The sequence below is a fragment of the Oryctolagus cuniculus genome, chromosome 9 (genome assembly GCF_964237555.1).
Source record: "Oryctolagus cuniculus chromosome 9, mOryCun1.1, whole genome shotgun sequence".
In the NCBI taxonomy this organism is placed as follows: Eukaryota; Metazoa; Chordata; class Mammalia; order Lagomorpha; family Leporidae; genus Oryctolagus; species Oryctolagus cuniculus.
This window is the reverse complement of record NC_091440.1, coordinates 55,370,945-55,395,067: the sequence shown is the minus strand read 5'-3', so window position 1 is coordinate 55,395,067 and position 24,123 is coordinate 55,370,945. Positions and strand designations below refer to the sequence as shown.

At 33.4% G+C, this 24,123-nt stretch overlaps 1 protein-coding gene and 1 long non-coding RNA gene across 7 annotated transcripts in view; one reads left to right on the top strand and one right to left on the bottom strand.

Moving 5' to 3' along the window:
* The window catches only part of PCDH17 (protocadherin 17), a 96,775-nt gene that overhangs the window by 23,213 nt on the left and 49,439 nt on the right, over nucleotides 1-24,123 (top strand). For 3 of the 6 annotated variants that reach the window (XM_051850016.2, XM_070048407.1, XM_051850014.2), the window contains exons 2-3: nucleotides 11,787-11,845; nucleotides 11,982-12,151. In XM_051850016.2, the coding sequence (XP_051705976.1) occupies nucleotides 11,787-11,845; nucleotides 11,982-12,151 (229 nt within the window). Of the gene's footprint in view, nucleotides 1-11,786; nucleotides 11,846-11,978; nucleotides 12,152-24,123 lie in introns of all 6 variants that reach the window. The other 3 variants (XM_051850015.2, XM_008260035.4, XM_051850013.2) reach the window with 1 other exon arrangement.
* On the bottom strand, nucleotides 8,078-10,881 carry LOC138843693 (uncharacterized). The gene is made up of 2 exons (XR_011378649.1): nucleotides 10,784-10,881; nucleotides 8,078-8,429 (listed from the first exon to the last, which is right to left on the bottom strand). It is a non-coding gene; the product is annotated as an uncharacterized lncRNA (long non-coding RNA).

The window sequence follows — 24,123 nt, the reverse complement described above, 5'->3', positions numbered from 1 at the left end:
GTAATCATATGGTTAAGCCTAGTGCTTGCATTAGAATATTTGATAATAAATGGATACTATTATCTTTTTGTGCTATTAGTCAAAGAAAAAAATCTAGTTATTACACTAATATATAATGTTCAGCATATTAAAAGAATTTAACATTAAAGTGCAGAAAAGGTAAAAGTGCAGACTCCCAAAGAATCATCTGTTATTAGCCTTGATTTAAGTACCATTTTTGCTTAGCTAGTAATAATTTTTATAAGTATTTTCAAGAGAAGTAGCGTTCTTTTTTTGGGGGGGAGTGTCACTTAAAAATTACCTTTGAAGCCCATGTGAAAGCTTGGGGACTTCAAAATGCACCCAAGGTATTCCTTACATTCATTTCTCATCAACTTATTTCCAGAGATGTTAGGGTGGCTCATTATCATCTTCCTCCTCTGTCTCATAGCAGCATCACAGAAAGTGACTAGTGCTAGCAGTCTCTGGTAAGACTCATTGTTTTACAATGAATTGAGAATATGATAGGCAACTCTATGAAAGTCACTTAGCTGTAGTTTCTCTGTTTAAAAATGTGGACAATAACTCCACTGTGTCTCCTTGTTCATTTGAGAAGAATGAATAATAAAGACCAATAATGTTTTGTACATTCTCATATAAGACAGCATACACCAAATCTCCCAGTGCAGAATGTACAAAATAACATTCTAACCTACATTCAGATTTAGTGCAGCTTGGTTTGAATGAATTAGACTAAAAACTAATTTGCATATAAATATTTCACTTTGTAAATTTTTTGCTTATTATAAAGTTCCTTAAAAGTGATCAAATCTGATTTAAAGTAATGACTCAGTAGTCATAGGGGTAGTTGGTAAAATGACATCATCAATTTATCTCTTCCTTCTTTCTCCTCATATATTGGGAATACTAGAAAAGCTATTTCAGAATTATAATGAATTTTCATTGGCCACATTAAAGCCTTGAGTTCTTATTCCTGAGGGCCCAATTGCAGAGAATCCAGTTTTAGAAATTCTTTCCAGTGGGAAAATCCTTCAGTATTCTTAATAGAGATGGAAAGAGAACATGGGAGGGGTGAAAAGCAGAGGCGTCGTCAGAGATGAAAAGTCTAACTGAGAAACAGCACAAAGCAGTAAAGAAAAGAACTTTGAATTTTTCCTGCCACCACCTCTAGAATAAAAGGGGAAGACTGGGTATTGGATAGAGCTGGGATGGAGAGCTGACCACACTGAAGGGAATCGGAGAATTGAGAATGTTGGAGTTAGCAATCCTTAAGTAGATTCTGATTTCTTTCTTAAGACATCAACTCATGGCATAACATCATTACCATTATTAAGGAGAAAGCATGTCTAGCATTCAGCAGCACCTCAGTGGCCCTTGGGATTCAAGATTCAGAAAATACGTAAAGGGAGTGTGTAGCATTCACTATCTATTACACTTTTATAGTTAATAAATAGCATGCGTTTTACCTTTTGATTATCTCAATTTTCTTTGTTCTTGTCAAGGATGACTGTGTTCAAGAATCATAAATTACATAATTAAATTCTGAAACATAAGTTATTGAAGTTATCACTCATTTATAAACTGAACATTTGCAAGAGATTTTAATATATACCCAGATCATTTTAAAAACTAATCCTACTCATTCTCACTGAGCAAGAGACTCAAAATTCTTACAGGAAACAGCTCTTCCTATCTTCCCATTTTAATTTAAAGGAAGACTGTTTTTTGCTCAATTTGGTAAGAATATCCTGTGCTTTTATTATGCCTTTAGTAACAAAACACAAATGTCAACCACACTATAGTTGTATAAAACGGATTATTTTGAAAACCACTGATAAATACAGTTATTGTCATACTTCATGCACTTTAAAAATTTGAAAGCCATAGGTGCTGTCAGATAACTTTATAAGTGGTGGCTTAAAATGCTGTTGCTACTTCAGCAATGTAGAAAGTACCACACCATATATTCTGTTGAAGGCAAAGCTATCAGAAGCAGTGCCGGTATGAAAAGGCTTAAAGTGAATTATTCTACTCTTAACACTGCCTTGTGTTTAGTCTGCTGCAAAGAGAATGCTTGTTATCAATGCAAAGGCAATGCCTTTGAATGAATGGAAAAGCTCAAACTTGTTTTGTTTTGTTTTCAATTCAATTAGATCAATATATGAAATCAACCTTACGTCCCTAATTCAAACGGATTTTTCAAAATTCCACTCCTCTTTTCCTGAACACTGAACATACACATTTAATTGAACTTAGAAGTATTATTTAACACCTTATCTAGAATCATTTACTTTTTGACAAAACACTGTGTTTTTCCTCAACACCTCCAAACCCAGATTAGTTTGTGAAAGGTAAATTGATCTGTTAAGGGACTTCAAAGAGTCAAAGATTTACTTTCATTTTCCCTCAGGAATTCTTCTTCTAGACAAATACATCTAAAATTAAAAATCCTCTTCATCTTTTTATTGTTACTGCTTTTTTTTTTGTATTTGTTATACTTGCATTCACTATCTAGTACATTACAAAATATTAGGACAATGTTGACACAAACATGTAAAGTCTGTAGAGATGTACTTAAAACTAAATTTGGGATTTTAAACAATTATTGAGGCAAATTCTTGTAGAACCTGGAGTGAAATGCTGCATGTATTCTGACTCAAGCGTCTAACCTGCTGCCAGGACTATCGTATGTTAAATTCAAAATAAAGCCATTTTCATTTCTAGAAGTTCCATTTGGATCTCCTTTAATATCTTCCATTTATCTCCTTCAGGGCCAAGATTAAGGTGAGGCAAGGGAAATAATGAAGGTATAAATTCTAAGGAGGCACTTCTCTGTATTCTGCATTTACATTCCTGAGCAAATGAGGGGATCCTTTAAAGGCTCATGGAAAACGAGTATTATGAAGGAACTTTTCAACAAAATCCATGTTTTTATTTCAAGCTTTCCATGAATTTTTGAACTACCTTTGTAATATTTCTAATAGATTTTCAGGCTATTATTAGTTGATTCCATCATCTCTATCATCCTTGACTCTGTTTTTATTCATTGATTTTTCTCCCAGATATGAGTTATATTTTCCTGATTTATTGCATACCTTGGAGTTCCTGATTGGATCTCAGATACTTTGAATTTTACATTGTCAAATGTTGGATTTTTTTTGTATTCCTTTATTCCGTCTTAAATGTATGTGTGAAGAATGAATTTAGTTACTGGACTGAAAGTAGACTCTGTCCCACAGGTCTCCTCTTTGGTAAAGAAACAGAGAAAGGCAAGAAGACATCAAGAATGCTGGGAGTTTATAATCTAGTGCATCCTGTGTTCCTACACCAATCACTCTGGATATGCCAGATCTGTTTTGGTGTGTCAAACTTGTGCCCTCCATAGGAAGTTTCCTGTCATATGGCTCTATAGCTGGTCATATAATACCAGTTAATTAATATTAAGGTTATTGTTTACATATTTACTTACTAGAGTTTGGTCTCACTAATCACAGATTGAATTCTAGCAACATTTACTTAATAGTATATATGATGACCATAGAATCCAGCTTCCTAATTCTCATCTATTTCTTTCTTCCTTTTGCAGAGATACATTTGAAGACTAGTATTCTGATACTTTTTCTTAGATATAAGATTAAAATAATGAGGTCTTTGTTTTTCTCATCCCACAGGTACCCCATTGTATAGACATCCACGTATCATTTTGAAGTTTACCATACTTTTATCTAGTTACATTATTTCATGATCATTGTAGTGTTGGGCATAGGATTTTAAAATAAAAATTAGAGTGGAATTGTATTATTAGTTCATGATCATTACAGTGTTGGACAAAGATTTTAAAAATTAGAGTGGAATTGTATTATGTAACTAAGAAGTTTTCATATGTTATCTTATTTATGCACACAACCATATATTTTAGCTACTATTGTCTCAATTTTACCCCTAATATTGTAAAATATCTTTGCAATATCTTGCATACACTTTGGTACATCTCAGATGCTAATTAGTTTACATTACATGTTTTCCGAGTCTTTATAAAAGTATGCTACAGATTACTTCCAAATGAAGAGTCATTCTTTTTTCTTCAAAAATCAATCTTAGAAAGTATTTTCTAAATTTAAAAACTCTCTCTTTTTGAAGATGGATCCTAGTTCTTTATGATTGAGTTATGTTTGTTTCCTGTGTTAAGAAGAGAAGCTACTCTCTTGCAGTGAATTCAGTCTGAAATCTTTAAAGTATCTGTTTAATGACTGAGCAAACAGCTGCATACAAGAAAATATAATCTTTAAAAGAAATGAAATTTGAGCTAAATAATTCACATTTAAAGTGATTGTCTTATAGAGCTATTGCTTGAGTTTGCTGGTATGGCTATATCTCCATATCCCAAACCCATCTGTATTCTGTCCAAATGAAAATGAGCTTGTTACATAGGTTTTGGAAGTTGGCTCATATTATTTTAAAAGACAAGTTCAGAAACACTCTTTGCTATGAATATTTAATAAAGTAATTTGTAGTTTTAGACTTTTTCCTTTCCTTTCCTTTTTTTTTTTTTTTTTAAGTATTCATTGATTTGAAAGAGCTACAGAGAGAGAGAGACAGAAAGAGATCTTCCATCAGCTGGTTCAATCACTAGATGGCCACAATGGCCGAAGCCAGGAGCCAAGGGCTTCATCTGGGTCTCCCACATGGGTGCAGGGCCTCAAGTTCTTGGACCATCTTCCACTGCTTTTCCAAAGCTATTAGCAGGGAACTGGACCTGAAATGGTGTGGCTGAGACTCAAACCAGTGCCCATATGAGATGCCTGCATCACAGGAGGTGGCTTTACCTGCTACACCACAATGCTGGCCCCTTAAAATTACTTTCTATGAGGCAAAATAATTCTCAGCATGCATGAAAGGCAGATGATAAAGTTAGATATGTTTTGGTATAATGTTTAAATTGGCATACAGTGTGATGAATCTTTTTTTGGAATATATAGGTTTCTATACATGTGTAGATTCATGAATTAACCAAGATACTCAACAGTGCCATCATCCTAAAAAAGTTTCCTTATATTCTTTTTAGTAACACATTGCTCCAGCTTTAAGTTCTAGAAGCTGCTGATCTCTTTTTCTGTCATGTTTTTGAGATTCATCAGTAGTTGCATTAGTACTTCATTTTTTCATTGTTCAATAGTATTTCATTGTACATGGTTATAACAGTCTATGTATTTACCTGTTGAAAGACATATAGGCCGATACAGTTTTTAGCAAGGAAAACTTCTCTAAATATTCAAGTACACATTTTTATGTGACTAGTGTAATATCCATTTTTTAAGGTAAATGCCTAGAAATAGGATTTTGGGTCATATGGTTTATGGTTGACTTTATAGGTAACCATTAAATTGTTTTCCAGAGTACTTGTTCCAGCTTGCCTTCTCACCTGGATGTGTGGAAATTCTAATTGTTCTTCATCCTTGTCAGCAATTACTATCATTAATTTTAAAAATTCTATCTAATCTAATGGGTATATAGTAACATTTTACTGATTCTAACTTGTGTTTCCCAGACTGCTAATTTCAGAAAGTACTTCCTCATGTTGTATGTACCTTCAATATATTTTAGATGATGAAATGTCTATTCTTATCTTTTTTCCTTACTGTTTGGTTTTTATTCATTTTTAATTATTTAAAATGCATGTACTTATTTATTTGATTATTTGAAAGGCAGAGAGACATAGAGAGAAAGAGATACACAGACAGAGAGATCTTCCATCCACTGACTTACTCTCCAGATACCCACAGCAGTCAGGGTTGGGCCATGCCAAAGCCAAAATGAAGATCCCAGAGCTCAGTCTGGGTCTTCTCCATGGGTGCCAAGGACACAGTATTTAAGCCATCACCTGCTTCCTGGAGTGCACATTAGCAGGAAACTGGAATCAGAAGCAGAACCAGGGGTCTAGTACTGTGGCATTGAAGGTAAAGCCAATACCTCTGACACCTGCATCCCATATGAGCAGTTCATGTCCCAGCTATTCCACTTCCTTTTTTAAAAAAATTTATTTATTTATTTATTTATTTGAAAGAATTACAGAGAGGCAGAGGTAGAGAGAGAGAAAAATCTTCCACCTGCTAGTCCACTACCCACATGGCTGTGCCTATCAGGAGCCAGGAGCTTCTTCCGGGTCTCCCACATGGGTGCAGGGGCCCAGGGACTTGAATCATCTTACACTGCTTTCCTAGGCCATAGCAGAGAGCTGGATCAGAAGTAGAGCAGCAGGGACTCAAACCGGCATCCACATGGGATGTTGGCAGTGCAGACGGCGACTTTATCCACTACGTCACAGCACCGGTCTCTATTCAATATTTCAATCCAGCTCCCCACTAATGCAACTGGGAAAAACAGTGGAAGATGGCCCAAGTGTTTAGGTCCCTGCCACCCACATGAGATACCTGGAAGAAACTCATGACTCCTGGCCCAGGCCCAGCCACTGTGGCAATTTGAAGACTGAACCAGCAGATGAAATATTTCTTTCTCTCTGTAACTCTGATTTTCAAAATAAATGAATAAATAAATAAATTAATCTAAAAAAAAAAAAAAAGCAGAGCCAGGACTTGAATCCAGGCACTCCAATATGTGATGCTGATGTTCAAAGCGGCATCTTAACCACTCAGCCAAAGACCCACCAATTTCCTACTATTTAGAGAGTTTTTTCCATATTCTGCACACTATATTACAGGTGTTTTCTCCAAAGCTTCAGCTTGTTTTTAAATTCTCTTGACTATGTCATTTTCAAAACCAATATTCATAACTTAATAAGGTCCAAGTTTTTACTCTGTGGATCATGCTTTGGTATCTTATCTAAGGAGCTTACAAACATTTTATTTTAGCTTTTCTTTAAAAAGTTTTATAATTTTATGCTTTGTATTTAGATCCAAAATCCGTATTTAGATGTAGGTGAAGGTTCATTTCTATTTAATTCTCTGTTAAATAGGTATTTGTGTAGGTCCGCTTCCTCTATATTTTGTTTTGTTCCATTTTCAGGTCCGTTCATTTGGCACTACTGCCTTAATTTACAAAACCTCAATATTAAGTCTTTATTTAAATAGAGTTTTTGTAGCTTCTTTCAACTTAATTCTATTTCCCAAAATTGCTTTGCTTATTATAGTTCATTTACTTTTCTATATAAATCAAATAATCCTCTTATTTTTATCTAAAGAATATCGTGCTTGGAATTTAAACATATAACATGCATAGATTATTTGGGAACATTGACATCTTTATGATTTTGAATCTTCCAATCTGTAAATACTCTCTGTTTATTTAGAATTTTAAAAATTTATTTCACCATTTTTGTAACATTCAGCATATCTTTCTGCAAACTTTTTGCATTTATATACTAAGAATTTGATTTGAGGGGAAGTTATTATAAATTCATCACTTTTGAAATTTTTATTTCCAAATTGTTCATTTTAGAATACAGAGACGTGATTGACTTTTGCGTGATGACCTTGAATCTAGCAACCTTGCTTAATTCATTTATTAATTAGTTCTCAGTGTTTTTTTTTATTGCTTGCTGTTTTCTGCCTGAACAATATTATCTGTGAATACAATGATATTGTCATTTTTTTCTTCCAATTTACATACTTTTATTTATTTTTCCTGCATTATTAAACTTGATAGGGCTTTCAGCACAATGATAAATAGGCATGGTAAGAGTGAACCTCCTTGCCTGGGGGAAGGCTTTTCATCTTTCACCATTAAGTATGATGGTAGCTACACTTTTTGGGTGTTTTTGGGGGGCAGCTGCCTTTTACAAAGTTGATGAAGTTTCCTTCCATTCCTAGTTTATTGAACATTGTTATCATTAATAGATTTTGAATTTTTTTCAATGCTTAATTTTTTAAAAAATTCTATTTTAATTCTTTAATTGTAAAAAAACCTGTTTTTCTCCTTTTACTCAATACACTTTCAGATAAAGGCACATTCAAAGAGCAATATCAGATTAATCTACTTTCACAAATAAAGAGCTTTCCTAATTTCAACCAACATGGTTCACTTTCACTAGCTACTATTTTTGGATCTTTCTCATAGCTACTTTTTTTTAAAAAAGATTTATTTATTTTATTTGAAAGGCAGAGTTACAAAGAGGCAGGGGTGGGGGAGAGAGGTCCTCCATCTGCTGGTTCACTCCTCAGATGGCTGCAACAGCCAGAGCTGGGCCGATCCAAAGCCAAGAGCCAGAAGTTTCTTCCGGGTCTCCCACGTGGGGTGCAGGGGCCCAAGGACTAGGGCCATCTCCTTGGGCCATCTTCTACTACCTTCTCAGGCCATAGCAGAGAGCTGGATGTGAAATGGAGCAGCTGGGTCTCGAATCAGTGTCCATATGGGATGCTGACACTGCAGGCAGTGGCTTTACCCACTACACCACAGTGCTGGCCCCATAAGAGCTACTTAAAAAAAAAAATCATATTCTGAGTTTCTGAGTTCTAGTAGAATGTCCAAGTTGTACAAAGTATCACAGCTTAGGGTTAGTTTTCTATTGAATAATGCTGATAAATTTTGAATGTCATTTGTAAATACATTGTAATTTGTTGAGTACTAGTAGAAAAATGAGTGAAGGCAAATAATCAAGGAAATCATTCATATCCTAAAGATTTTATTCATATAAAGTGTTAGTTTACTTGCCTATTACCTTATTTCTTTGTTCCCTGAACAAAAATTAGGCAAATTTTATTGCTTTTAACAAATAATTTTTTTAAAAAAACAAAAATAGAAATACACATTGTTTTATGTCTATTCCGATATATTTTGTCATGAGCAAATAGTACTTTAAAATGAAAATTTTTGTCTAAATTGTTCTTGATTATTGAAAGATTGAATAAATCAACATACCTTACATTTTTCAAAATGTCTACTTGAGAACATTACTTTAACTACCCTCTAATTGAAATCACAGTAGTTTTTGTGAAAAAAGTTACATATTCTTGAAATAATAGTTAAAAGTCACTAGGTTTAAGTTGGGCTTGAAGACAAATCATTGTAGTAATTTGTAAGAAAGAGGCTAACATTTTCAAGACCTGTAAATATTTATTATAAATTATTTTACTGAGACCTAAAGAGTTAAACAAATATGACTTCATACCTATTTTCTTTTGAGACTTAAAATTTAAGAATTATAAATGTAGAAGCTAGAATTCAATTATTGGAATACAATGTTGTAAAGTACCTGAAAGTTCCCCTACCTCTAAATTAATTGATGCTGCTTTGTGTTTTTTCTCTATTTTCACTTTTTCTATGCAGTTACCACTATTTGGTATTCATGTTTTTAAAATGAGTTTTGAGATAACCATGGAACCTCAATAATGAAAATATTACCTTATATATTAAACTGTGTGGTTTTCATAGTGAATTAGTTATATTTTTGTTAAGAAACAAATGGCTATTTCATTATGGTAATTATACACACACAGAATCTCACATTCCTATCTACTTAATGGATAAGTTCAGACATAATTAGTAAACTGTTGATACTCTAGTATTTATTGTTACAAATTTTTGATCTGCATTTTGTGAAATTCTATGATTATAAGCAACTTTTTTTCTTTTTCCCATGTTTTGTTTTACCAGCTTCTCTTGGCTTCTCACCTGCCTCCCTCCCTTTCAAATAGATTTTTGTTTCTCTCACCCTCCTTTTCTTTTATCTTGCATTTTTACTTGCTTTTCTCTCTGCTTCTATTTTCCTTCTCTTTTTCCTTCTTTCCCAATCCCTGATTTTCTCCTTTCCTCTTATTTTTCTTTCTTCATCAAAACAAGGTTTGGTAACAGTAGCACTGTGCGGTGTTCTTCAGACATTCTGATGCATTCTAGATTTATGCACACACAGAAACAAATGCACATGCAATGTTTAAGAGTTCTTCATTCAGTGAGAAAATATGTCTTGTTTCTTTATTTGTTTCTCATTTATTATAATAGTTTATATCTTTAATAATATGCCAACATGTTTTAAAACTAATCCTATTAGGACAGAAGAAACACTTCTCCACTGTCCCAAATAGGGACACATCCTACTTAATTGAAATCACAGATCTACTTATAATAACATTTTTTCTAACCAGAATTTCCAATTTCACATTACGTTTTACTTTCTCCTTATTTCTCACAATTCTGTTTTCCCAAAATGTTCTAAGACACTTATCCTAAACTTTTAACTAATAGCAGTAATGTATTAGATACATACTTTTAATCAGTTTAAAGAGCAAACTAGATTTCGCAAAATTTGTAAAATTCCTAAGTAATTATGTTCTTAAAAGTTGGCAACATTTTTTGGCACAGATTTTTACCATGGATGTTAGTCATCACTATTAATTATACTAGAAAATCAAAGTTATTATTAAAAGAATACTTTTTCATTAATGAAACAAAAAAGATGATGCTTCACTGAATCTGGAAACTAATACATTTTAATGAAAGTACCTTTTGCTAACTAATAGTTAAAAGACAGGAATGAGAAGTTAATCTGATATATTCACCTTTATATTTGCATGTAATTTGATAAAAATCCTTTGGACAAGGATTGCATATAAAAAGATTATAGATTAAGAAATTTGTGAAGGGTTTCCCTGCCCCTAAACGTGTAGCAGACTTTATATGATACTTAAAACTATTTTTTAACATATTTCTTTTTTTTTCAATAATAGTTCATAAAGCCAAATAAATCATCATATGGGAAGAAAACAATACTCTTACTTTAAATTAGCCTTGTTTATAAAGAAAGCACATATTGAACTACATTAAGCCTTACCTTGGGCCCTCTGCTTCATGAATTGCATGCTTCCTGTGTTACTGATACTTGTGTGCTGGATGGTCTTGTACGGACCCATAGCTGCTTCAGAGAATAATGGCGTGATATGAAGTGATGAGAAAACAGGAGAAGCTTTGTCACTGAGTCAGCTGCAAGAAAAAGGAATGTGTATGAATGTACAGTATAGGCAGATCTATGAAAGATCTAGTCTCTTTCTCCCAAAAGACTCTGTTCCATGATACAAGGAGAATTCAGTTCTTTTTGGCAGACCTCCATGTCAGTTTGGAAGCAGTATAAACAACCACAAAAACAAGCCTAGCTCCTCAACATCTTTACTCTCAATGCTTTAAGTAACTTCTTTTCCCCTAATTTTTATTTTACTTTGTTTTTAATAGCCAGGAAGTATCACATTTTTTCCCATTGGATTGTTTGGATTTAATTTCAATAATTGGGATACAGCTAGCAATGAATCATAGAGATGAGTTCAACCATATGTGGCATCCTTGTGTCTGTTACTGGCAAAATTTGAAGGAAAGGCCCTGTATCTGTTAATTGAGGAATGGATGCCTTTAAATGATATTGCATCAAGAAGGGCACAGAATCCCAGCAGATGATGTAATTATGCTTAAAAATGAGTATTATTAAATAATTCACACTTTTAATATGGAGAAATTAGGTCATTTTCCCACTCCTCCTACAAATATTCAATCTTAATATCTAAGTAATGAAACAACACAGTGCTATCCATTCTGGTGCTAACAGAGAATGCCAGTTATGACAGGCTCATTGTTTACTTTAACAGGTAATTTGTGGACCGGAATCATTTAATTGTTCTGAGTACATAATTACATGTCAGCAATTTCCAATTTAATTAAAATGTACAAATCTGAAGATTAAGGGAAATTTTGAATTATTAATCATTTTTCCACTAGGAAATCTTGTTGCTCTGCAGGAGATTTGTCCAGTGTACAACTATACGTATTTTTTTCCTTCTCTTTCACAGACAGACAATTTTCCCGCAGAGCCCAATTACATGGGCAGCAGGCAGCAGTTTGTTCAAAGGTAAGGCCTATTAAATAACTTTCTCAGCTTCCCCATTTGCATTCCTGTCAAAATTGCTTTGCAAGAGACTACACTTCAGATTCAAACTAGTAGAGACAACACTTTCTCTTCTTTTTCTTTATATGTATTTCAGTAGCTCCACGTTTAAGGACCCAGAAAGAGCCAGCCTGAGAGACAGTGGGCACGGGGACAGTGATCAGGCTGACAGTGACCAAGACACTAACAAAGGCTCCTGCTGTGACATGTCTGTTAGGGAGGCACTCAAGATGAAAACCACTTCAACTAAAAGCCAGCCACTTGAACAAGGTGAGTGAAGTCTTCCAATGCTTACAAAATGTAAAGCTTAAGCAATTATAAAACTATTAGTACCAGCACTGCACTTTATCACCATGGAATGCACTATTGATAATAAGAGAAACAGAAAATCCTGATTGTCCTCAGACAGAAAGCACTTATTCACTATCATAGTTACAACAGAGTTACAATGAAGAACATGGATATCAGCCTTTAATATTCTTAAAATGAGAACTTGACCAACAATTACTGAATTGTTCATGTTTTGTTGACATCTCCTGACCCTTCCTATGTTGAGTTTAACCAGTGACAAAAATATGATATGCATTAGCTGGATATACACATTGTAATCTACTAATTTAGAATATTTAAAATTAAGAAATTCATTACCTTTTAGGTGAAATAAGTTCTTGGAAATTTATAGCTCTTACCAGGGCTTGTTTATTTTTAGTTTCAAAATAGTCTCTCTTTTTTTTTTTTTTCAAGATTTATTTATTTGAAAAGCAGGGTTGCAGAGAGAGAGGGAGACAGAGAGAAAGAGGAATCTTCCATCCATTAGTGTACTACCCAAATGTCTGCAACAACCAGGACTGGGTCAGACCAAAACCAGGAACAGGAGCTTCTTCTGGGTCTCCCTTGTGGGTAAAGGTGCTCAAGGACTTGGACCAACTTATGCTGCTTTCCCAGACACATTAGCAGAGAGCTGGGTTGGAAGTGGAGATAACATGCTCTCGAGCTCTCATGTAGGGTGAAGATGTCACAATCAAAGAGGCTTAATCCAGCTCCAAGGCCGGCCCCAAAATAGTCTTTCAAGAGAGTCAAGTAATATCTAAGCCAAAATTTTAGTTCTTTCTTTTGGTTTACATCTAACTGCTCATGAAAACCAAACAAATACAAAATTGTTTACACTGAAAAAGCTTATTCAGAAGCATTTTAATACAGATTTCTTAAAAAGTCTATCTCCAATTTATTTAATGTGGCTTTTTATTAATTATGGTATTTTAGCATTTCAAACACAATGAAATATTTGGCAATGAGTCATTCATTGATAATTTTCACCCAAAGATAAATAAGCTACTTTTACATGTAAGATTGGAGATCATAAATAGAGGGTTTATTTTGAAAGATTTAATTTAATTGGGAGGCAGAATGCCAGTGAGAGGGAGAGGAGAAAGAGAGAGAGAGTCATGGAGAGAAGGGAAGAAAAGAGAGGGAGAGAGAGAGAATGAGCGGCAGAGAGACTGAGATCTTCCATCTGCTAGTTCACTCCCTAAATGCCTGCAACAACCAAAAGCAGGAACTAGGCATCAGGGACTCAAGTACTTGAGCCCTCATCTGCTGCCTGCTGAAGAGCATCAGGAGAAAGCTGGATTGGAAGTGCAAACTAGTGGGACTCATCCCAGGCCCTTGGATATTAGATGCTGATGTTACAAGCAGTAGCTCAACCACTTTCACTACAGCACTTGCCTTAGTGAATAGATTTTTTATGTTCTATTGTGAAAAATGAAAAGAAGTGTTATATAAATTAGACTTTAGAATGACAAATGCATTAGTTAGATTAATATTGATATAAAATTAGTTGGCATATTAATCTTTAAAATATTCAGTTTTAAAATGTAGTTAGTATTTATCATTTCAGATTTTTTGAGAAACTACATTTAAACTATACACACATAGCTTCTAAGTTATTTATTCATTGTTGATTCTTAGAAAATAAAATTTTATCTATAGTGCAGTCTGTACTAGCATATATACATCAGCAGATACAGTGTTATTAACATTTAAAATCATGTTGAAATTTTAATATAAACATACAAGTACTCATATCAATATATAAGTATTAACATATACTTATTTATATGTTGAAAATAAATCAATACATACTCAGTATAGAAATATAGATGTTAATATTTCTACTTGAATATAATTATACCAGATTTATTTTAAAATTGACTTCATCAAAACTTTGTCTTTTAAGTATTAATTGTAAACCAATGACTTTTTTCTTATATTTTACCATAGCAACTTTCTTTGTAACAGTGCATTACTGTCTTTAAATTACTTGTAACAGAGCAATTTGAAAATTTATCTTATAGCTATACTTCCTACAAACATATATATTTACTTGAAGTGACTTAAATGGACATGTTGAGATGTGACTCTGTGATTCTATGATATATGTGAATCTTTTAGACACATCTTAGGCAGTATTTTGCTGGATCATAATATGTGAACACACAGCATTAGATAGACCCATCTATGTATATGAAACATCTGGTGATTGGTAGATCATTCTCTGGATACTATTTGTAAAGCAGGATAAAATAAGAGTTTGTACTTATTATAATCTATCTGAAGAAAATTCTTAATAAAAAAAACAAAAGAACTGTTGATATTTAACTCTTTGAGTTCCCTCCACTAACTAAGCAATGTTTTTTATGTGAATGTATTACTTTTACCTACAGAAAAATAAGATTGTCCCATTTATTATGGCTGAAAATGCAATTTATATTGAAAAGCTATTTTTTTAATTTTGATATAAAACAATAATATCTTAAGAAGGTGGTTATCATCTTTAAGAGAAGGCAAAAGTGGCATTATGTTTTAGTTAATATTACACATGATCTACTGCTAGTTTAAGGATAAGAATATCAATAGAAATGTCTCTGCAAGCAAATAGTTTTCATACATCTCTATTGATAAATAAAGAGAAATTATTATGAATCCAAAAATTACACTTAGGTAATCTGTGAATTACATATGAGAACAAGATTGACTTCCCCTTATTTAAAACATGAATTTTAAGGTTAGCTAAAATAACATTTCATTGACTAATTGACCCACTGATTTTGTTTATGCATTTATTTAATATCTGTCAAATGCTTTGAAGCTGTAAAGAAAAGTTAAATGCTTCAAGAATATCTAAAATAAATTTAAACTGAAGCCTGCCTTCAAATAACTATATGGAACTAGTGGAGAGGAAAGTTGTCTTTGTCTCTGTGTCTCTGTTAATCTGTTTTCTCCCTCTCTCATTTATGTCTGTCATCTGTTTACCTATTTATCTTTCTATTTGCATCTCATCTATCTTTGTATCTCTCTTCATCATTTATGTGATTTATCTATTTATCTTTCATCTATGTATCTGTCTATATCCATCTGACTATCCATATAGAATCAGAAGGTAGAACTTGAATTTATTAAATTCTTGCCACTTACTATATACAGTGCAAACTTAATTCCAATGTTTCCTTATATAACCTGCAAAATCTAAAAAAATTTTCATCTTTACATATAATAAAATTTATCCTGATGGAAATGTATTAATCCACACATTTGGAATTTAATCCTAAATCTAAATACAAGCAAAACTTGTGTCTTTTCTATACAAATTTGTTTCCAAATGGAAGAATTTACACAAATAATCATCTTTATACATTGAGATAACATTATAGCAAATCCATATGGAAGTGTAAGTTAAAACTTCTTTTAATATTTGCAAACCAAAGGAAAGAAGATGAAAACAGTTCATGTACATGACTGAAAAGCTATTGATAGTTTGCTTGGTATTTAATACATATCATCCTACTTTGGTTTTATAGCATTTACATACAGGTAAGAACTGTTATAGTCAATAAATACTAAGTAATTTTTCAATGTTCCACAGTTATAAATAGTGAAGTTTTACAAATGTTTTTAAAAATACCTTTGGAGCCTGCCCTCTCATCCAATGCCTTGTACTATGCACATAGTGCATGTTTAATCAGAAATACCTCTAAAATGTTAAAGAAGCAAGCAGCTATTTTCTTGGTCAATAAATTCTGTGAATTCTTTGGAAAACATTGTGAGAAGCAATGTGCATACATATAAGGAAGAACTTTCTTTCCAAATGACAAATAATGACAGCTGTGTCCAACAAATATATCACATAGACATCAAATATTAAACCCAAATTTTAATATCTTCTAAAATATTCTAATAAACAAATGTAAAGATACTTTTAGGAGACAGAAAATGAAGCCTATATTTTAAAAAAACTATTTGTCATCTTCTTTTACTAAAAATTTGTACTGGTTGCACAGATTTCAATTAAAAATCAGCAGCATATAATATTTCATATTCATGTTTAGTTGGACTTTTTCCATTTAAATGATTTCATTTTAGAATTATAATGTTTTATTTTTAAATTGAAATATTTCTTTAATTTAGAAATGGAAATTCCAAAACTAATCTTCATACTTTCAATGATAGTCTCTTTGTTAATAATTATTTTCCTCTGGAAGTGACATGGGCCTTTGGAAATTTTATTTTATCTGCTCAAATGTTACTTTGTTTCTCTTTTGTACAGTTAATTTTTTCCATTTGTTCTGTTCCTGACATTTGTGTATTTTTTCTGCCATCAGTTTAATCATTCCAAATACATAGTGGTAGTATCTAATGGCCATTTTTTTAGCAAAAAAATTCACCAGTTAATGGAGGTTTGATGTATGGTAATATAGCTGAACAAAACTTTAAAGATTTGATTCTAATAAACTTTCTGCTTGAAAAAAGTTATTTTAGTGCAATGAGAAAATTTCATTTGATTATATTTTTGTGTTCTGCTTCCCTATTAGCTAACTAGATATTCCTTATTTATACTCTTATTTCATATTATAACTTGGTATGTAGGAAGGTAGATAAATAAAGTCATCCAAATGCTTTGAAAGTTTTGTGGTACCATAATAGTGAAATACAAGAAAGGTAAATTTATATTTCTATACAGTGTGCATTTTTTATTTTAAAAAGATGCAGAAAATTGACTGATTTTATACTTTAGAATAAGAAGATGTAATTAATAGCAACAGCTAGTAAAATATATTTGTTATTTCTTCTTTAAAGAGCCACATACAGTTTAAAAATAATAAAACTGTTCTAAGTGTTTTAGAAGTTATCTTAGTTCTTATGCCTCAGAATATGATTCACTCAGTGACTTTTATAAGGAAGTACTTTAACTTTTCATTTATCTCTACTAGAATTTCTGTAAATTATTTTGATTGTTAGCAGTAACCTTTCTTTTACAAAGATTTGATAAGTATTCCTTAAAATTCAGTAGTTTCAATTGCTACCTAAATAATAAATGTGTAGTACTCATAAATGTTTGCCAAAATTTACCTGAACTCTTTATTGATGCTAAGTTGTAGTTCTCAGTTTTCCGGGATAATCAATCTGATATCTTTATAATTAAGTGAAAGCAAGTCCTTGAAGTCTGACACTAGTGAAACAGAATTGTATATTGTAATTCTGTTGACGGCCTGTGCCTAAGGTAGCAGGAGGAACGTAACAGAATCTAACACCAGTTCTGGGTAGCCAGCTGTCAGTCCCTTCCGATGACTACATCCAGGATTTTTTTCTGCTTCCTAGGAGTTCCTCTTTTCAAATTTCTTTGAATTTCCCATTTTATTTAATGGTCTTGTAATTCTGTTTTTCTATTCAATTCTGTGGCTCCTCTGTCCTATTTCTATTGTTAGAAAATCTGACTTATAAATTGCATTCAGAATTGAAAACATTTAACAATGGAATCTCTGATTAAAATATAATAGAGAAAAAATGAGAAAAATAGAAATGCCAAATAACCTTGGTTTGCCATGGCTGATTCTAGTTTTAAAACTAAATGACATTCTTAAGGATCACCTTCCCTCTTCCTAAAGGACATTGTAGAAATTGATGGAACAAATGCTAATGGATTTTTTTTTGTTTTCTTCAAGTTATATTTGAATTTTGTTTATGGACCCCATAATCAAAATAAATTTAGGCTAGTTTAAAATAACTGCAGTATTTGTTATGTGGTTTCACAGTTTGGGGGAGCCTCTGAGCCTCACTCATTTAAATCCTCCTCCCTAATTCAATATATAATGACTGCAGTTCACTGTATTTCTATTTGTGTCTGGAAACACTTTAAGAAGCTTTCAGCAACCTATAATTTCCTCTGGAAAAAAATACAAGGAAAACTGTAGTAGGGAAATGGCAGAATAGAAGTTAGAGCTTCACCTACCCCATTGAGTAGAGAGCCACACATTCAGATACGGGGAGGAGTTTAAGGAAACAGAGTTAAGGCACTGAACACAAACTTGGCCTGCTTTCAATTTTGCCTAAAATTGACATTAACCAGGAAAGCAGTAGGATTGTACTTTTATATCCTGAAACCTCTATTCTGTGCCCTACTACGCATTATGGTTACTGCAGTTTTGATTCTTCCAACCAAGCTATTTTTCCCAGACCTTTTCGATAGCCAACAGCAAAACCCAGTATCACACAAACAAAACAAGGAGATGACCCACATTTGCCAATCTCTGAAAAAATTTCAAAGGAAATACTTCTATGAATTTATCAATAATAACTTTACCTTAGGAAGAAAATGGAAAATCACTGTCATATTCAGGAGACAAGAAGGAACTATTGAATACTCAATTCCAGAAAAAATCATTTGCAAATTTTTGAAGGCACTGCTAAGTTATAATTCACCTAGGTGGCATTTAAGACTTTGTATTATTTGCCAGGACTTACTATTATTTTCAAACCCTGTGAGTTTCAATTTAACTGAATTTAGCCTGTAGCATCTCAACCATAATAGTCTATTCTCCTGTGCTTTTAGGACTTTGAAAATTCCTCTGGTTTTTATTCTGATAGATAAAGTATTCCCCAAATTTTGAGCAGTTTCAGTTTATTTTTTGATACCAAACTTTGAAACTGTCCCATAGTTCACCTAACTTTAAAGGTTTCATTGACATCTCTTTTTCTCATGCATAAACATCTGTTTCTAGGATCCAGCAGCTGGTATCATGAAAATAGAGAAAGATTTTATCACCCTAACATGTGTTGCTCATTGTAAAGCCTCCTAACAAGTGTTGCATGATTTACTGCAGACTCAATGTGATTTTGAGATTGTTATCTTGCATTAACAAGCTCAGCAATGACTTTGGCTAAAACATTCCAATTAGGAATGTCTGGGCAGTATTTTCCAAAATCTCAAATGGGCACTCTCCTAAGCCTTATAATTAATGTATCTTTTAAGTATCCCAACAAAACCAAAGACTTTTACATTTATAGTTTTGTATAATTTTTTTTATTTTTATAAGTAAAATTCTATGCTATTATTAAGTATTCTTTTACAAAACTGGCTGTGTGCCCCACACTATGAAAATTTAAAATTGCTGTCAGTCCATTTGTTAAGGACTATAAAATAATTTTAATTTAATAAGTCTAAAACTTCCTCCAGAAAAGTTGGTAATATTTCATTTGATAGGCTATTCTAGCATCGGAGGGTCTATGTTCTTTTGAAAGCCACATTACAGAACATTAAAGTAAGAAGATTCTTTAGCGTACAACGCTTCCTTTATATGTAATAAAAACAAATAGATTGTGTCATCTTCCAGTTAGTGGCAGAAGTAATACTAATTCCAGGTTATAATTTTCCAATCTAAAATTCTTTATGGCCTTTCATGCCTTTCTTATAACACACAATAGAGACCTCCAAGTCTCCAAACAAAGCATGCTTGTGATAGCACCATTTATTTCCTTATGAATTTGTAGATTGAAGAAGTCATATTTGAGTACTTGATTGTTAATTCATTAATATGTACAAGTATTGAATAAAAGCTCCAAAAGGTTAATAAAATATATTACTCCAGATGGAGTCGTTGACACTATTGAGTCGTTTATCACCAAGCACAAAGATGTATGTATTTCTTCAGTCTGTGCACAATGTCTTAAGTTCTCCTAATCATTGGTGCTTGCTATTTTCACTCATGAGCTAAAGAATGCTGCTTTCAGGAGAGATTTTTGTTCATTCATTTGTTCTCTCACTTATTCTTTTTTTAATAAAATGATTGTACCAATGGACACAAAGATGAATCTAAATGGGTCTGCAGGAAACTCACAGATTAGTAAATGAATTTGGCATATAAACTATGGAGTTATTGTAGTGAGACATATGTCCACAGCATTATTGGAGTCAGGAGAATGAAAATCCACCCAGATATAGGGGATCAAGTAAGATTCTTGGAGTAGGAGACATCTGAGTGGGTCCTTCTGCACACTTGGCAGAGGAAAGCTGGAAAAGAGAGGATCACAAAGCATTCTCAGAAGTACAGACAAAATGAAGAAATGTGTGACAAGTTGGGGTAGATGCAAAGAAAAGCAATGTGTGAGACTACAAATGGTAGATGTCTAACTGAAGGGTTGCTAGAAACCTACTGATATGAAGCCAGATAAAGAATCACTGGGGGTGTTCAGGAGGTAACAATTGAGACATAATTTTCTCAAAATGCTTAGAGAGACATGGATACATTTAGAAAGCTGAAGAAGTAGTGCAGGCAGGGAAAAAAGATGCCCAGAGTAGTGAAGGAGTAGCAAGAATGTATAAAGTAAAAAGTTCAAAACTTGTTTTGGTGTATGCCATTACTTTTATAATTTTAATGACTTGCTTAGTATTTTATTTGAAGTTGATTTTAGGGTAAGGAGTTCTAAAGGAAAGAAAAATGATTTGATGTACAAATAAATGGAATATCACCTGAATTATTTAACATGTTAATTAAATTTTTGAAAATTTAAGAAAAATTTTCAAACACTATGTGTTAATTTTCTATAAATAACCAGTGCTTATTTGTGTATTGTAGTAGACTTAATTTTTGGATCCTGTGAAACTTTACCATTCAGAGATACTAGGGTAAAAAAAATCAATAAAATAAACATTTCCTTGATGAGATCTTCAGAAAATAGTGAGGTGTCATAAAACTTGGCATGTACTGAATCTTAGGATTTTGACTCAATGGTTCAATGAAGACAGGGTGAAGTCACTGCAAGGAAAACATTCGGAAAGTAAGAAAACAGTTAAGGTTTAGACACCCACATTAGAAAAGTCTGAGCCATCTATATGGAATTATCAGAAAAGGCAGCTGGCAATTACCATTTTGCAATCAGAGAGGGAATGGTGTATAAATTTGGAAGCCATAGAATCATACTTAAATCCAAGTAAATTGATGAGGATGAATTTCGGGAGCAAAAAGAAGAGGCTAGAGAGGAATCTTACAGAAGATGACATTTAGAAGTTCGGAGGAGGAGAGCTCAATAATAATCCAACCTGCCAAGAGAAGTACTGTGTGCAGATCTGCAGAACTCTGGATGACTTATTTGACTAAAACTTAGAGATTTTTCGATTTCATTTGTAACCAAATGTAATGGTAGCCAAATTAAACCAGTCTATTAATTGGATATAGCTCTTTTTGCTTAAAACAAAATGATACTAAGTTTGCTCTGTGACTCACAAGCTAGTTCTCAGGACAGTCCCAAATATGTGATCTGGCTTCACTGGCATAAGTGTATAATTACTCAAGCTTGCTATTTTTAAGGAAGAAGCAAATGTACTTTTTGATTTTAATTCTTTGTATAGTGTCTGTTATGCATATAAGGTTATCTTGACCTCTATGTTGAATATTTATTAAAAATATTTATTTGGTGTCTGGTATGCGCCAGGCACTGTTTCAGAGTTAAGGATTAAATAATGAGTGAAACAATATTGCTACTCAGATGGAGCCCACATTCTCATGAGGATCCAATTCTGTAGCACAACTGGAGGGACGTTATGGGGGGAAGCCATTGTAATCCATAAGCTGTACTTTGGAAATTTATATTCATTAAATAAAAGTTAAAAAAAAACCACAGTATAATAGATATATAAAAAAAGAACTTTTCGTCCAGTAATGGAAATAAAACATAAAAAATTAGAAATAATGTATTTTTGTTTTAGTATGAATAGAAGAGTCTGAGCTGATTTTCAAAGAGGAGATTTAAAATACTACTAATTGCTCGATGAAGATTTCATATGAGATGAAATTTGAGCTTGGCTTAGTGGATGAACAGGGTTTTCACTCTGAGAGATAAAAAAAGTTCAATAGAAAGCATAAGTACAATGATGGAAAATGGAAAGTACACACATGTTTAGGGGATAACTAGTAGTTTGGTAGGATCCGTGTCACAATGGCCAAATATGGATAAGAAGAAAACTTACTGATTCTTAAAGAACTCCAAGAAAATGAGACTCAAGGACTATGCGTGTGATGTGACCAATAGCAAGTCACTTTTGATTTCCCTGACAGATGTGATGATGGAGTAATGAAAAAAAGAAAAGAGATTTTAAAAGGCTATAACATGAACCTGTGGTCAAGAATTACAGGCAGAGCATTCCTTATAATTTCAAGAAGACTGCAAATGGAGATGAGTAGTAGGGGCGGGGAGCGGGGGTGGTTTTGCCAGAGCAGAGTGCTATCAAAGGAAAATGCTTTGCTCTTCCATGGCAACTGAGTATCAATGTAATGAGGCAGATCTGATTAGAACGCAATATTTAAGGATTGGACTAGAGGAAAGATACTCCTTGGAGCACAATAGGGATGCAAGATTTCAAGTAAAAATAAACTGAAAACAAAAGAAAGGAAAAATATTTGAAGAGATAAAGAGCGAAAATTATCAGGTAAAGGAAATATAATTATCTGAAAAATGATAGGTAGCTCCAGCCTTCTGTATAAAGTATAAGGCAAAGTTCATCAATCTCCTATTTCACATAAACACTTAAATTACATAAATGACACTGAAATGTGTGGAAAGCCAGAGGTACTCTGGAAATTATCAGGATATTCTACTATAAGGTACATATCTTTCAAAACCAGATAAAACCAGATGTGGCCATAACTTCATATTTCTTTCTTTTTCTTTTTCTTTTTTTTTTTTTTTTTTTTTTTTGGACAGGCAGAGTTAGACAGTGAGAGAGAGAGAGACAGAGAGAAAGATCTTCTTTCCGTTGGTTCACCCCCCAGATGGCTGCTACGGCCGGCGCACTGAGCCAATCTGAAGCCAGGAGCCAAGTGCTTCCTCCTGGTCTCCCATGCAGGTGCAGGGCCCAAGGACCTGGGCCATCCTCCACTGCCTTCCTGGGCCACAGCAGAGAGCTGGACGGGAAGAGCAGCAACCGGGACAGAATCTGGTGCCCCAACTGGAACTAGAACCCCGGGGTGCCTGCACCGCAGGCAGAGAATTAGCCAAGTGAGCCGTGGCGCCGGCCAATAATTTCATATCTCTAATTGGTAAAAAACAAGAAATAGAGGCCGGCATTGTTTGGAGCAGCAGGTTGAAATGATGCTGCTTGTGGTGCTGCTGGCATATAATACTGAAGTGCCAGTTCAAAGCCCCGGCCATTGTGTTCACAATCCAGCTTGCTGCTAATGCACCTGGGAAGACAATGGATGATGGCTCTAGTACTTGGGACTCTGCTAGCTCTCGGGAGGTTAGCATGAAGCTGTTGGCACCTGGCTTCAGCCTAGACCAGACTTGGCTGTTATGTCCATTTAGGGAGCGAACAAGCAGAGGAAAGATTCTTTCTCTCCCTCACACACACACACACTCACTCTCTGTTGCTCTGTCTTTCAAATCAACAAATAAAGTAATAATTTTTTTTAAAAAAAGCAAGAAATAGTAACCTGCAATATTTCAAACCAAATATATTAACATAAAAATTAATTCCTCCTTTATTTTTCAATATAATAATTCTCTCTCATGAATTTTTTTAAAGATTAATTTATTTGAGAAACAAAGTAACATTGAGATAGGGAGCGACATCAAGAGAGAGACAGATCTTCCATCTACTGGCTGACACCTCAAATGTCCACAACAGCCAGGGCTGGGCAAAGCAGAAACCAGGAACCATAAATCCATCTGGTTCTTCCATGTGGGTGACAGGATCCCAAATACTTGGACCACCATCCACTACCTCCCAGGTGCATTAAGAGGAAACTGAATTGAAAGTGTGGAGTAGGCAGGACTAACAGGTATTTCAATATGTGATGCAAGTATCCTAAGTGGCAGCTTAACCTGTTATGCCACAATTTCTACTCAAGTTTCATGAAGTTTTAAAAGCTGATGTTATGATATATAGATCTTCAATTCTTAAAATCTGGTAT